Source organism: Apium graveolens, chromosome 9 (assembly GCF_009905375.1).
Source record: "Apium graveolens cultivar Ventura chromosome 9, ASM990537v1, whole genome shotgun sequence".
Classification (NCBI taxonomy): domain Eukaryota; kingdom Viridiplantae; phylum Streptophyta; class Magnoliopsida; order Apiales; family Apiaceae; genus Apium; species Apium graveolens.
The window spans coordinates 23,131,265-23,143,432 of NC_133655.1; the positions used below are offsets into that span (position 1 = coordinate 23,131,265).

A 12,168-nucleotide genomic window follows, 5' to 3' on the forward strand; every position below is an offset into this window, starting at 1 on the left:
TTGTTCAAAGTGAATGTCTAGTATAAGTGGTTGAAAGTCTCACTTTTGACTTCGAGGTGTTGAGTTTGTCTCCCAACACCAACTAATATTTTTCTTGTTATAAAATACTGGTTATAGTAACAATAAAAGAGCACAATAAAAGAACTACTAAAAAACTACTATATTTTTATCGGAGAGAGCTGAGGAGGAGAAAGAGCAGAGAAATGCTCGGGATGTCTATTGCTTCTTATTGAATGTGGCTATTTATAGCCAAAGGAGGGAACAAGTACATTAAATGAATTGCAAGTTTTCTAATCCTACATGTAACTTTACTATTTAACCTTTGAATATAACAATTAATTCATAACACTCCCCTTTGATTGTTATTATATAGTGGATCATAGACTGCCTCGTTAAAACCTTGCCAAAAAAAACTTGGTGGGATAAAAATTTGACAAAGGAAAAAGAGTACAATCTCCTCTTGAAAAACTAATCATTCTCTGAAGTTTTGTTGTAACAAATCCTTAAGTCGCCGCATTCCAATGTTATGTCGTAACTTCCCAAATGTTGAATTCGGTAATGATTTCGTGAATAAATCAGCAAGGTTGTCACATGACCGAATTTGTTGTACATCAATTTCACCATTCTTTTGAAGCTCATGAGTGTAGAAGAATTTTGGTGAAATGTGCTTCGTCCTGTCCCCTTTGATATATCCTTCCTTGAGTTGATCAATGCATGCAGTGTTGTCCTCAAACATGACAGTAGGACTTCTTGTGATGTCTGGCAATCCACATGATTCTTGAATATTCTTGATGATAGACCGCAACCAAATATATTCTCTACTGGCTTCATGAATTGCAATGAGTTTAGAGTGATTTGTTGATGTTTCCACTGTAGTTTGCTTCGTGGATTTTCAGGAAATGGCTGCACCGTAATATGTAAATACATATCCAGTTTGTGATTCGCCAAAATGAGGATCTGACAAGTATCCAGCGTCTCCATATCCGATCAACTGAGATGTTGAGTTTTTCGGAAAGAATAATCCAAAGTCTGTTATTCCACGAAGATAATGAAATATATGTTTAATCCCATTCCAATGTCTGTCCATCGGAGCAGAGCTAAATCTAGCCAATAAATTCACAGCAAATGCAATATCTGGCCTTGTATTATTTGCAAGATACATAAGTGCACCAATTACACCTAGATATGGGATTTCAGGACCAAGAACCTCTTCATCATCTTCTCGTGGTCGAAATGGATCTTTATCTAGCTCTAAAGATCTAACCACCATTGGAGTAGTCAATGGATGAGATTTATCCATGTAAAATCTGTTCAAAACCTTTTCTGTATATGTAGATTGGTGGAGGAAAATTCCCGATGACAAGTGCTCGACTTGTATACCAAGACAATATTTTGTCCTTCCAAGATCTTTCATTTCAAACTCTGTCTTTAGGTATATGGCAGCTTCATCAACCTCTGTAGCTGTTCCTACAAGGTTTAAATCATCCACATATACAGCAATAATCACAAAACCAGATTGTGATTTTTTTGATGAAAACACATGGAGAAATTTGGTTACTAATATACCCATTCTTTTGTAAATAACAACTAAGTCTGTTATACCACATACGATCAGATTGTTTAAGTCTATACAATGATCGTTGAATTTTAATGGAGTATTTATGACGAAGTTTCTTGAACTCATCTACTTTTAACCCTTCTGGGATTTTGATAAAAAATTCACTATCAAGTGAACCATACAGGTATGCAGTATCGACGTCCATAAGACGTGTTTCCAATTTTTCTTTAGATGACATACCTAATATAAAATGAAAAGTAATTCCATCCATCACTGGCGAGTATGTCTCTTGATAATCAATGCCAGACCTTTGAGAAAACCCCTGTGCTACAAGTCAGGCTTTATATATGATAATTTCATTCTTTTCATTTCATTTTCTTATGAATACCCATTTATTTCCAATAGGGCTCACATTGATTGGTGTTTGGACAACAGGTCCAAATACTTCTCTTTTACACAATGAATTTAATTCTGTTTGGATTGCGTCTTTTCATTTTGGCCAGTCTTTTCTTCGACGGCATTCATCCACACTTTGTGGTTCAGGATCAGAATTTATGTCTACATCCAATGCTGCGGAATATACAAATACATCATCGATTATGGCTTTATTTCGATCCCATAATTTTATATCATGCACATAATTTATTGAAATTTCATGATTGTTTAATCCCGTATCTTGGGGGACTGAAATCTTTTCAGGAGATAATACCACTTTAGGGGTATTTGCTTCTTCTGGAGCATGTGCCACTTCAGGGGCAATTTTCTTTATTTTTCTTTTTCGTGGTGTAACATCTTTTGCACCGACCGGTCTACCACGCTTCAGGCGTGGCTTTGATTCTTTAACCAATTCTTTTGTATCCGATTTTTGAATTGGTATTTCTATTCTAGCTGGAGTATTTACTGCAGGTATTTGAGATTTACTTATATTTCTAGAATCGTTAAATGCGTCAGGCATTTGGTTTGCGATATTTTGCATATGAATAATTCTTTTAACTTCAAGTTCGCATTGACCGGTACGTGAATCTAGAAAATATAATCCTGATGCATTCCATGTTATGTCGGGATTAACCTTGTTTGAATGTTTAGCTCCCCCTAAAGGAGGAAACATAGACTCGTCAAAATGACAATCTGCATATCTTGCGGTAAATAAGTCTCCGGTTAGAGGCTCCAGATATCTAATTATAGATGTGGAATCAAAACCAACGTAAATACCTATTCTTCTTTGAGCTCCCATCTTCGATTTTTGTGGTGGAGCAATCGGCACATATACAGCACTTCCGAAAATTTTGAAGTGAGAAATATTAGGAACTTGACCAAGTACCAGTTGTAGCGGAGAATGTTGGTTGTAGGAAGTTGGTCTAATCCTAATAATATTAGCAGCATGAAGTATTGCGTGACCCCAAATAGATGTAGGTAATTTTGCTTTCAACAACAGCGGTCTTGCAATAAGTTGGAGTCTTTTGATAAAAGACTCGGCTAACCCATTTTGTGTATGTACATGAGGAACTGGATGTTCAACTGAGATTCCTACAGACATGCAATAGTCGACAAAAGTTGCAGATGTGAATTCGCCGGCATTATCTAAACGAATTGACTTAATGCAATGATCTGGGAATTGAGCTCGTAATTTGATTATTTGGGCAAGTAGTTTTGCAAAAGTATCATTACGAGTTGAGAGAAGACAAACATGAGACCATCTAGTTGAGGAATCGATTAATACCATGAAGTACCTAAATGGGCCAGATGATGGGTGTATAGGTCCACATATGTCCCCTTGGATCCTTTCTAAAAAAATTGGGCTTTCAAGCTTAACTTTAGTAGGGGATGGTCGAGTAATCAATTTTTCTAAAGAACATGCTGAACATGGAAGGTCATTGTTGGAAAGAACTTTAAAATCTTTAAGAGGATGACCAGTAGAATTCTCTATAATACGACGCATCATAGAGACGCCAGGATGACCTAATCTTTCATGCCAAAGTGTAAAAGATTTTGGATCTATGAGTTTGGAAGCAACGACATTGTGTGACTGAATAGTTCTAATTTTCATTATATATAATCCTGAGGAAAGTGAGTGAAACTTTTCTAAGATTTTCTTGTTGCTAGGATTAGCGGAAGTAATAAGAAGATATTCTCTATCAGCCTCAGAGGTAGTTTCGATGTGAAAATTGTTGAGTCGGATATCTTTAAAACTAAGAAGATTTCTAGTAGACTTACTAGAATATAATGCATTTGAAATGTGTATGTGGGTACCGTTAGGTAGGACGAAACTAGTTTTTCCAAAACCTTCGATTATATTAGATACGCCGAAAATCGTTCCGACTTGAGCTTTGGTTTTGGTTATTTGGGTAAAATACTTTTGGTTCTGTAGAATCGTATGAGTTGTACCACAATCAGCAATGCATATATCTTCAGAATCCATTCTGTATATAATTAAGAAACATAATTTATTTGATAAGAACATAACACACTACATAGTTCAAACAAAATAAAGCACACAATACACATTACTATAATAATTATATGAAACTAATCTTCAGCCTCCCATATAGGAGTTTCGTTAGGTTCATTCGGACCATTAATGCTTATTCCTCCAGTTGTGATTCTCGGGAAATCATCTATGTTATTGTTGGCGAAATTTGTTTCTACCATTTTCTCTTTTGATTTTTGAGAAGATTGGTATAACTTAACAAGATGATATGGGGTATGACAATTACGTGTCCAGTGCCCATTCATGCCGCACCTATAGCAAACATTTTCAGTTTTTCCTCCTCGTGATGCATTTCTTTTACTCTGTGATTCAGATTGCCACTTCCGGTGACCAGAGTTGTTATATGGACGAAAATGCCCGTGGCTCCGACCTCGTCCATGGTACCGCCCTTGGCCCCGTTCACCTCTATACCCTTTTCCACGTACATTCGGCGAGAATGACGTTATTTACTTCAGGTAATGGGGCAGATCCTGTTGGACGGGATTGATGATTCTTAATTACCAATTCATGATTCTGTTCAGCAACGATGAGAGTTGATAGAAGATTCCCGAACTTAGTAAATTTGCGCTCCCTGTACATCTCTGCTAAGTTGATATTGTTGGGGTGAAAAGTTGATAGTGTTTTATCGATTTTTCTTTTCTCCGTAACTTTCTCACCACACATAATAAGCCTAGAACTTATTTTGAACAAAGCAGAGCTATATGCTCGGACACTCTTAAAATCCTGAAATCTTAAATTAGCCCAATCATTTTCAGTTGCAGGTAGATAAACTAGTTTCTGGTGATCGAACCTATCCTTTAGATTTTCCCATAAAATAAAAGGATCCTCGACTTCTAAGTACTCAGATTTTAAATCTTCATGCATGTGGTGTTGAAGAAAAATTATGGAGGTAAAGTTTTCTTCAGCCGTGGATTTATTTTCTACCTTTATTGTATCGCATAATTTTTTTGAACCCAAGTGCAACTTTACATCTTGTACTCATGATAAATAATTATCGCCAGAAATGTCCAAGGAAACGAATGCCAAGCTTGTAATATTTGTCATACTAAATCTGAATTAACACGAAAATTATCAAATTTTAATTAATCGATGTAAATATTACATAAAATTATACTTAATCGGGTGCGTTAACAAGTATGCAATAATCAATGTATATATCATTATTATCATTGATATTATAAACAGATCTATATATAAAATGACAAATGGATTTTCACCCTCCATACGGACGTCTGCGTATGCAGATTATCTCCGACCAATAATAAATTAAAGTGGACAATCCTGCATAAGTTAGTTAGGGGCAAAAAGTTATTATCCGATAGTTATGCAATTTATAAATTAAGGTGCCCACTATACTTCGGTATTACCCAAAATTAAATGGTACCATAAAATAATTTTAATAGGCGGTACTCCAGTCATATATATTTAAATTATTAGTAGAGGGTATAACCACGTCTACTTCGGTCATAGATATATAAAATTTATATGTAGAGGGTGTAACCGCGTCTACTCATATATATGCATATTTAAATTAAAATTATACCTTTTCAGTTTCGGCAGAGTTTCGTGCTGATAACGTGTTATAAAATACTGGTTACGGTAACAATAAAAGAGCATAATAAAAGAACTACTATATTTTTATCGGAGAGAGCTGAGGAGGAGAAAGATAACAATCAATTCATAACATTTCTAAATTAAACTTCTACTGATTTTTTTGTAATTATCGAATAAATAAGGGTTTATTTTATATTTTATCAAATAAATTATAAGAGCAAACGGAAATTTGATAAAATGTAGGATACTTGCGAATATTTAAAAGCCTAATATTTTTCTATATTAAAATTATAGTGGTTTTTTTGTAATTATTGGATAGATAAAGGTATACCGGTGCCTAACCATTTACAACTTCGGAACTCCAGCTTTGATGTTTTAAATGTTTGACACATGATTCATAAAGAAAGAAATACCACCACTATATGCCTACATTTTTATGCCAGCTTTTGGAGAAATGATTACTTGTCTTCATTTCATCAGCCAAAAATAAAAGTATTGGAAAAAAAACCCAGCTTGAATGTGCGATATCTCCTAAATATATCTCCAGAACCCCAAAACAAATGCAGGAACATCAATCGTAATGATTTAAAGCACAAAAGAAAATCTTTTTGACATATATTGATATTACAGAAATTTTTTATGGGAAACCGAAGATCAACCTAGAGGATACGAGAAATTTTCTATGCCAAATCTTGTTGACTTGCATGTGTGCATGAAATGTGCAAGCGGAATGTGAGACCTCTAATAAATTAAAGTTGGACATTTATGCTATCTTCACCATTTCTGCAATTTAAGCTATCTTCGCGATCTCCACTAGTTGCTTATGCAGGGTTTGAGGCCTGGAGAAAAAAGGCGAGTGATCAGCACCTTTAAGGCGTAAGACTTGTTCAGGTGGACTTCTGCTGATCATACTTTCTTGTAATTCAATAGGTATTGCATTATCCTCGGGAGTTTGTATATAGAACCGCCTGACTGAACCATGATTTGCCTCGGTTAGAGAAAGTTTCTCCAAAACTGGTGAAAAGGGGATTGGCCTCATTGAAACAGATGCCAATGCTACATCCTGGAATAGGAAAGCGGATACAAATTTGTAAGACCAGAAACTGAACTCCCCCAAAAATCACATCATACTGTTAAAACAATTTGCATATTAAAAATGGATAAAATAGATCCACAGAGATAAACAAGAGTCTGAGATATAGAAAATCTGTTGCTAGATATCTGAAATTCATCCATAAGTTTACTGCTTTACGTAATTCCCTAGCCCCTCCAAGAACAAGTCAAACAATTAAAAGGCAGAAAAATACAACTTGAAAATAGAGGACGGATATAATGTATGAGCTATTGGTAGTTCTGGAAAGGAACATTTGGATAACAGTGAACATAAAGAACTAATAATTTCCCTCTAAACACAAAGAAAAAATAATAACTGGGAGATTAGAAAATATAATTAAACCTAAAAAATGCAAAACCGCTACCGTACACTAACAAGTTACAGCACCGATGCCCGAGAAATCAACCAAGAATCAATCATCTGTAGTTTACTGTATTACTTCTCTGGTCTATATAACAAAAGTTCTAAGGCATTAAAGCTACTATCATTGCACATAATTTGTTGTCAGTACAAGAATCCCATTGACCATATATAGTTCATCAGAAAAAGAAGGCATGAGATTAAACAGGGCAACTCAGGGTGTTAATTATTTCTTGCATACCATAAAAAAGAACTAGTTATAATGGATGTTTTGAAATAGTCTTTTGCTACAATATCATGGAACAAAGGAATACACAATACACAAACTGCATGCAAGCATAAATCATTGTTTGTGTGAGCATTATCAGGCTACAGCTGGAAGTGAAAATTTCTAGCACATACAAGCATTACTAATGCAAACACCAAACAGGCAATGTACTGCAAAGTAAAGTAGAAATTTTTAATCATGCCCCACTTCTAAAAAATAATAATGTAGTAATATTTGTATGTATCTCTAGTAGTGTCTATCATCGTGGCCATTAATAATGGATAACTGGTGTAGTGATGTTCAGCATACCTTTGCAGGACTTTGGTTAAATAACAATTCCCCTAAAAGTGATTTGTCAAGATCGATTGATGTAGGAGCTTGGTTTTTTCCATTTGCATATCGAAATAATTGAGCTTGCCGCATTAGATCATTTGAAACATCCTGTAGGAAGTATACAAGTCTTTATGTCAGTGAGTAATAAAACTTTTGAGGTACGGCATCAAAAATCCCTAAATGATATCCTAAAATGTGATTGCTCAAAGAAATGCAACTCTCAAAACTTATATCATTTTGTAATTTTTGATACACTTTCCAAACTAGTTCAGATTAAACCTGCAGATAACCATAGCAAGGATATTAGATAAACAAAAAAGACTCGAACTTCAGTATGACTCCTGTTAAAGTGCCTCACAAATCACTATACGTAGGTGGATATATAAGAAAAAAAGGTTCTTATGTATAGTTAATGACCAGATGAATAACTGAAAATGACCAGGGCCACCTAACAAGACTTTAGAAGTTAAATCTGTACAGGCGCTTAAAATATGAAGTTGCAATTTATCTTAAAAAACGAAAGGCACTTATACTGCATTCTACAAAAAATCATTTTAAAGAAGCTCGATAGGAACATCATCAAAGTAGCTTATGAAGTTTGTTAGAGCAAGTCCAATGCAATGCTATAAGTGGTGCATTTCCATAATTTGAAACTAAATGCTAAAGATTTCAACTACAAAGGGCATATTTGCATCCTTGGCTCTAAATTTGAAACCAAGGATGCATTTATGCATCCATGCCACATCATCAAGTAACCATAATTGATATGCATAATGATAAACTTTAAATAAGATTTAGGAGGGAAAGACAAAAATGAGTTAAATTTGAAATTACTTGGTTTCAAAATGCAACTAGTATTGGAGTTTAAGTTCTATTTTAGCACCAAAAAATACTTTTTGATGCTAAATTATAGCAATGGCTATAGCCATTTTGCATCTAGCACTGGACTTGCTCTTATGTCTCTCAGAATTGAAAGTTAATCGAACACAATAACCCATGAGGTCGAAACTCTTTACCTTTTGTGATAACATATCAAGAGTACTTTGCCCAGTAACCAACATTGCAGCAGCAACAAATACAGCTTTTGCTATTTTAGATGGGAACAACTCCATTGCATATGATACACATGCACCTCCGAAATCATGTCCCACCAAAATTACCTTCAAGAATCAGTTTTTAAGCACAAAAAGATTAGCATCAATTTTCACATTTAGTTCAACATAATACTAAATGAAGATTAACACTTAAAGGAATAAAGGTCTTATCAATGATATACACGCTGTTTAGATAAGATCATAACATAATGTCTGAAAAGAAATATAAGTGTTGCATGTATGATCGCATAAATCAGACAAATAATTCTCCCTATAGATACAGAGAGATGGAGAATTACTCACAAAATGAACTTGTTGTGGACAAATGTTACATTACTGAACGAAAGACTGTGATCTTGTTTTGAGGTCACCTCCTCCGTCTCTTGTCACAAGGTCATGGGTTTAAATCCTCACTCCCCCTACCCTTGTACCTAACAACTAATATATGAAACAGTATATACTTTACCGATATCTTCAGGCAACAGACTCATTATTTACCATTATTTAAGTTACATAATAGACAAGCAAAAGATGAAAGACTGCACTTCGGTAGCTATGCCAAATTAGAGGGGTCCAAAAACAGAACAAGGGTGCTTACTGCTTGCCTTTAAAAAATATTAAGACCTCGGAAATTTACCTTCGAGATTCTTAAATGAATACATAAAGCTAAGAGGATTGTATCCGTTAGAAAATGCTGTGATTTAAACATCAGCAATGAGTTCCGCAAGAACTAGGTATGTTTTAAGTTGCCCCTTTTTCACTTGAAGAAACAAAACCAAAAACGAAGAAAAAGAAAACTAGATGTCGTACGTTTTCCTTTTTTCCTGGACATTCTTAAAATACTTTTTCACTGCAAAAACGTAACAAAAAGGGTAGAAAGGTTAAAGTTTCTATTCAGATCAACTCCCTATTTAACACATATTTTACCTTCATTCTGATCAATATATTTTCAAAAATTATAATTTTCTGGGGCTTAGAGTTTACATAATCATTCTGATTCCTTTCACATGACATTAAGTTGGTACACCGGTGGACAAATACTGAAAAAGAAAGGATACATTAGAATCTTACCTTCTCCCCTTCATTAAGGTTTTTAAAAAAATCAGCAAGAGGCTTTGTGTAATGTTGAAGACTTGTGATGTTATTTGTATCAAACGAATGAATTCCTGAGCCAGTTAAATCAATTGCAGTTACTTTGAATCCACTTTCTTCTAGAAGTGCTATAGTTTTGTACCAGCACCAAGCACCAAAACCACCTCCATGAACGAGGACAAAATGGGTGGTCTGTAAATCTTCTAGCTTTGTATCCTATTAATCAGGAAATCACTTGAAAATCACCAAAGTATAGAAAAAGCGACTAGAACTACCCAAATGGATAGTGGCTAAGAGCACGTATACAAATGAAAATATCAAAGATCTGCATTCTACACAGAACCTTCCACTCTACAAGTCTACAGCACTAAATTTTTCACAGGCAAGTACATAATATGCTTATAGTGATTCTGAAGTTAAAAACTAATTCATATCGCTGTCAAAAAAAACAGGTACCAGTATATATTTTATAGAGCAAATTAGCAATGTACAAACTGAGGATAGAATGGAGCGTAAACAATGTCTAAAGGCTTGAGAACAAAGTTATCATTTGCAATGCCTATACTTGTATATCTTCCAAGATAATTAATCAAAGAAATACACCAAACAAGTGTAAAAATCGAGTATTATTTCAATAATCAGACTACAGAACTATAGTTGTCTCTCCGGTACAAATGAATTCTTTTATCTAAAGCAATTAGGATACATTAAGGAATTGAACATTCAGAATTAATTATAAAAAATGTTAGCCACTTGTTTGACAACGCAAAACAACCAAGACAGGGGGAGTTACAAGGAAGATATCATCGAAAATCGAAACTAACCTTAAAATACAAGAAAACCCTTATCTTAAAAATATGGCCTTAATATTAAAATAACCCCAACTTATTCAAATGTCAAAACATTCAATATTAAACTACCCCTTTACTCAATTAAACAACAATAACCAAACAATAACATAACATACAGAGAGTGTCACGCTGTACGAAAAATAATTAACAATAACGGTCAAAATTTAGTCAATTTAACCTATAAATCAAAACACTTAATTACGGTCAAAATTTGGTCAATTTAATCGAAAACTCGAACCTGATTAAACACAAGCTGGTGAGGCTGAAGGAGAGGATCAGTAAGAGAGCGAGCCCTAGAGCTAGAGCTTCTAGGCAAGCCATGGTTCTTTTTAGAAACCCCATTACTATTAGGAAACCTAAGAGAACTAGAACGATCAAAAGCGACGCCGTATTGTTGCTTTAAAATAATATTAGCAGCAGCAGTAACAGCTTGGTCTTGAAGCTCCACGTCATCAAATTTTTCTTTACGAGATGATCGACGTTTGCTCGCACCGGAAACTAATGATTGGTGGTTAGTTAAACGAGGTTTCGTAGGTTTCTTGTTTCTCGCCGACGTTCGAGAGAAACATAAACCCATGTTTGGAAATAAATGTATGTGTTTGTGTTTGTGTTTGTGTTTGTGTTGTGTAATAAAATGTGTGTTTCAGGGGTGGCGAGGTTCAGGTGAGTATACAAAATGTGAATGGTGAAGTGGGGTTAGCCTTCTTTACTCTTTCTGGTCCTCCTTTCTTTTTTAGAAATTTTATTATTTTCTTCCTGTATTTCTACCTTTTTTGATGAATAAAGTGTTATTTGGTGTGTGAGTTTCATGTGCAATGGTTTATTTTTTGCTTTATTTAATTGTTTGTGAGGTGCATGATAATAAAGGTTGGAGATGTGCATTCGTATTTGTTACTCATAATTTTAAAGTAATCATATTATGTATTTATCTATTATCTGTTAAATTAATATATAGTGTACCGTAACCTCAAGGTTTTTGAATTATATTTTACCAGAAAAAATTATCAATGAACACTATGTGTTATAGGTGCAAATGTACAATTCAACCTACATTTAATTTGCTATTATATAATAATAATTTTAAAAAATATTAGGCTGTAATTCGGAGCAAGCCGTGTCATGTCGGGTAGCTAAACAAGAATATGAGTTTATGTATTTTAAATGAGGGTAGCTAAAAACGAATTCAAGTCCGTGTATTTTAAATGAGTAAAACAGTTCGTTTAACTAAGACGAGTTCAAATCGCTAAACGAACTCGACTCTTTTAATTAACGTATCGAGTCAAATCTATTTGCCAGTAACCGATCCAAGTTAAAACGAGTTTAGCCAATATATTCACGAGCTCATCAATTTAAAAATTGATAAAAATAAAAATAAATAATTAGTTTCCAATATATAAATAATAAAAATAACATTTACTAATGATTTAATGTAATTATATATAAACAAATTCGAGTT

The 12,168-nt window shown here is 34.2% G+C and overlaps 3 protein-coding genes across 3 annotated transcripts; all 3 read right to left on the reverse strand.

The window, feature by feature from the left end:
• Positions 1-892: 892 nt before the first annotated feature.
• On the reverse strand, positions 893-1,300 carry LOC141685120 (secreted RxLR effector protein 161-like). Its single transcript, XM_074490244.1, has one exon. It carries the CDS (start codon positions 1,298-1,300, stop codon positions 893-895), a length of 408 nt encoding a protein of 135 aa, XP_074346345.1.
• A 2,987-nt stretch (positions 1,301-4,287) lies between these two features.
• On the reverse strand, positions 4,288-4,910 carry LOC141685122 (uncharacterized). Its single transcript, XM_074490245.1, has 2 exons — positions 4,548-4,910; positions 4,288-4,458 (listed from the first exon to the last, which is right to left on the reverse strand). Exons 1-2 carry the CDS (start codon positions 4,908-4,910, stop codon positions 4,288-4,290), a joined length of 534 nt encoding a protein of 177 aa, XP_074346346.1.
• A 1,268-nt stretch (positions 4,911-6,178) lies between these two features.
• Positions 6,179-11,432, reverse strand: LOC141684855 (putative methylesterase 11, chloroplastic). The gene is made up of 5 exons (XM_074489991.1): positions 10,951-11,432; positions 9,841-10,077; positions 8,692-8,835; positions 7,652-7,783; positions 6,179-6,663 (listed from the first exon to the last, which is right to left on the reverse strand). Exons 1-5 carry the CDS (start codon positions 11,287-11,289, stop codon positions 6,391-6,393), a joined length of 1,125 nt encoding a protein of 374 aa, XP_074346092.1. The 5' UTR covers positions 11,290-11,432; the 3' UTR covers positions 6,179-6,390.
• Between the last annotated feature and the right edge of the window lie 736 nt (positions 11,433-12,168).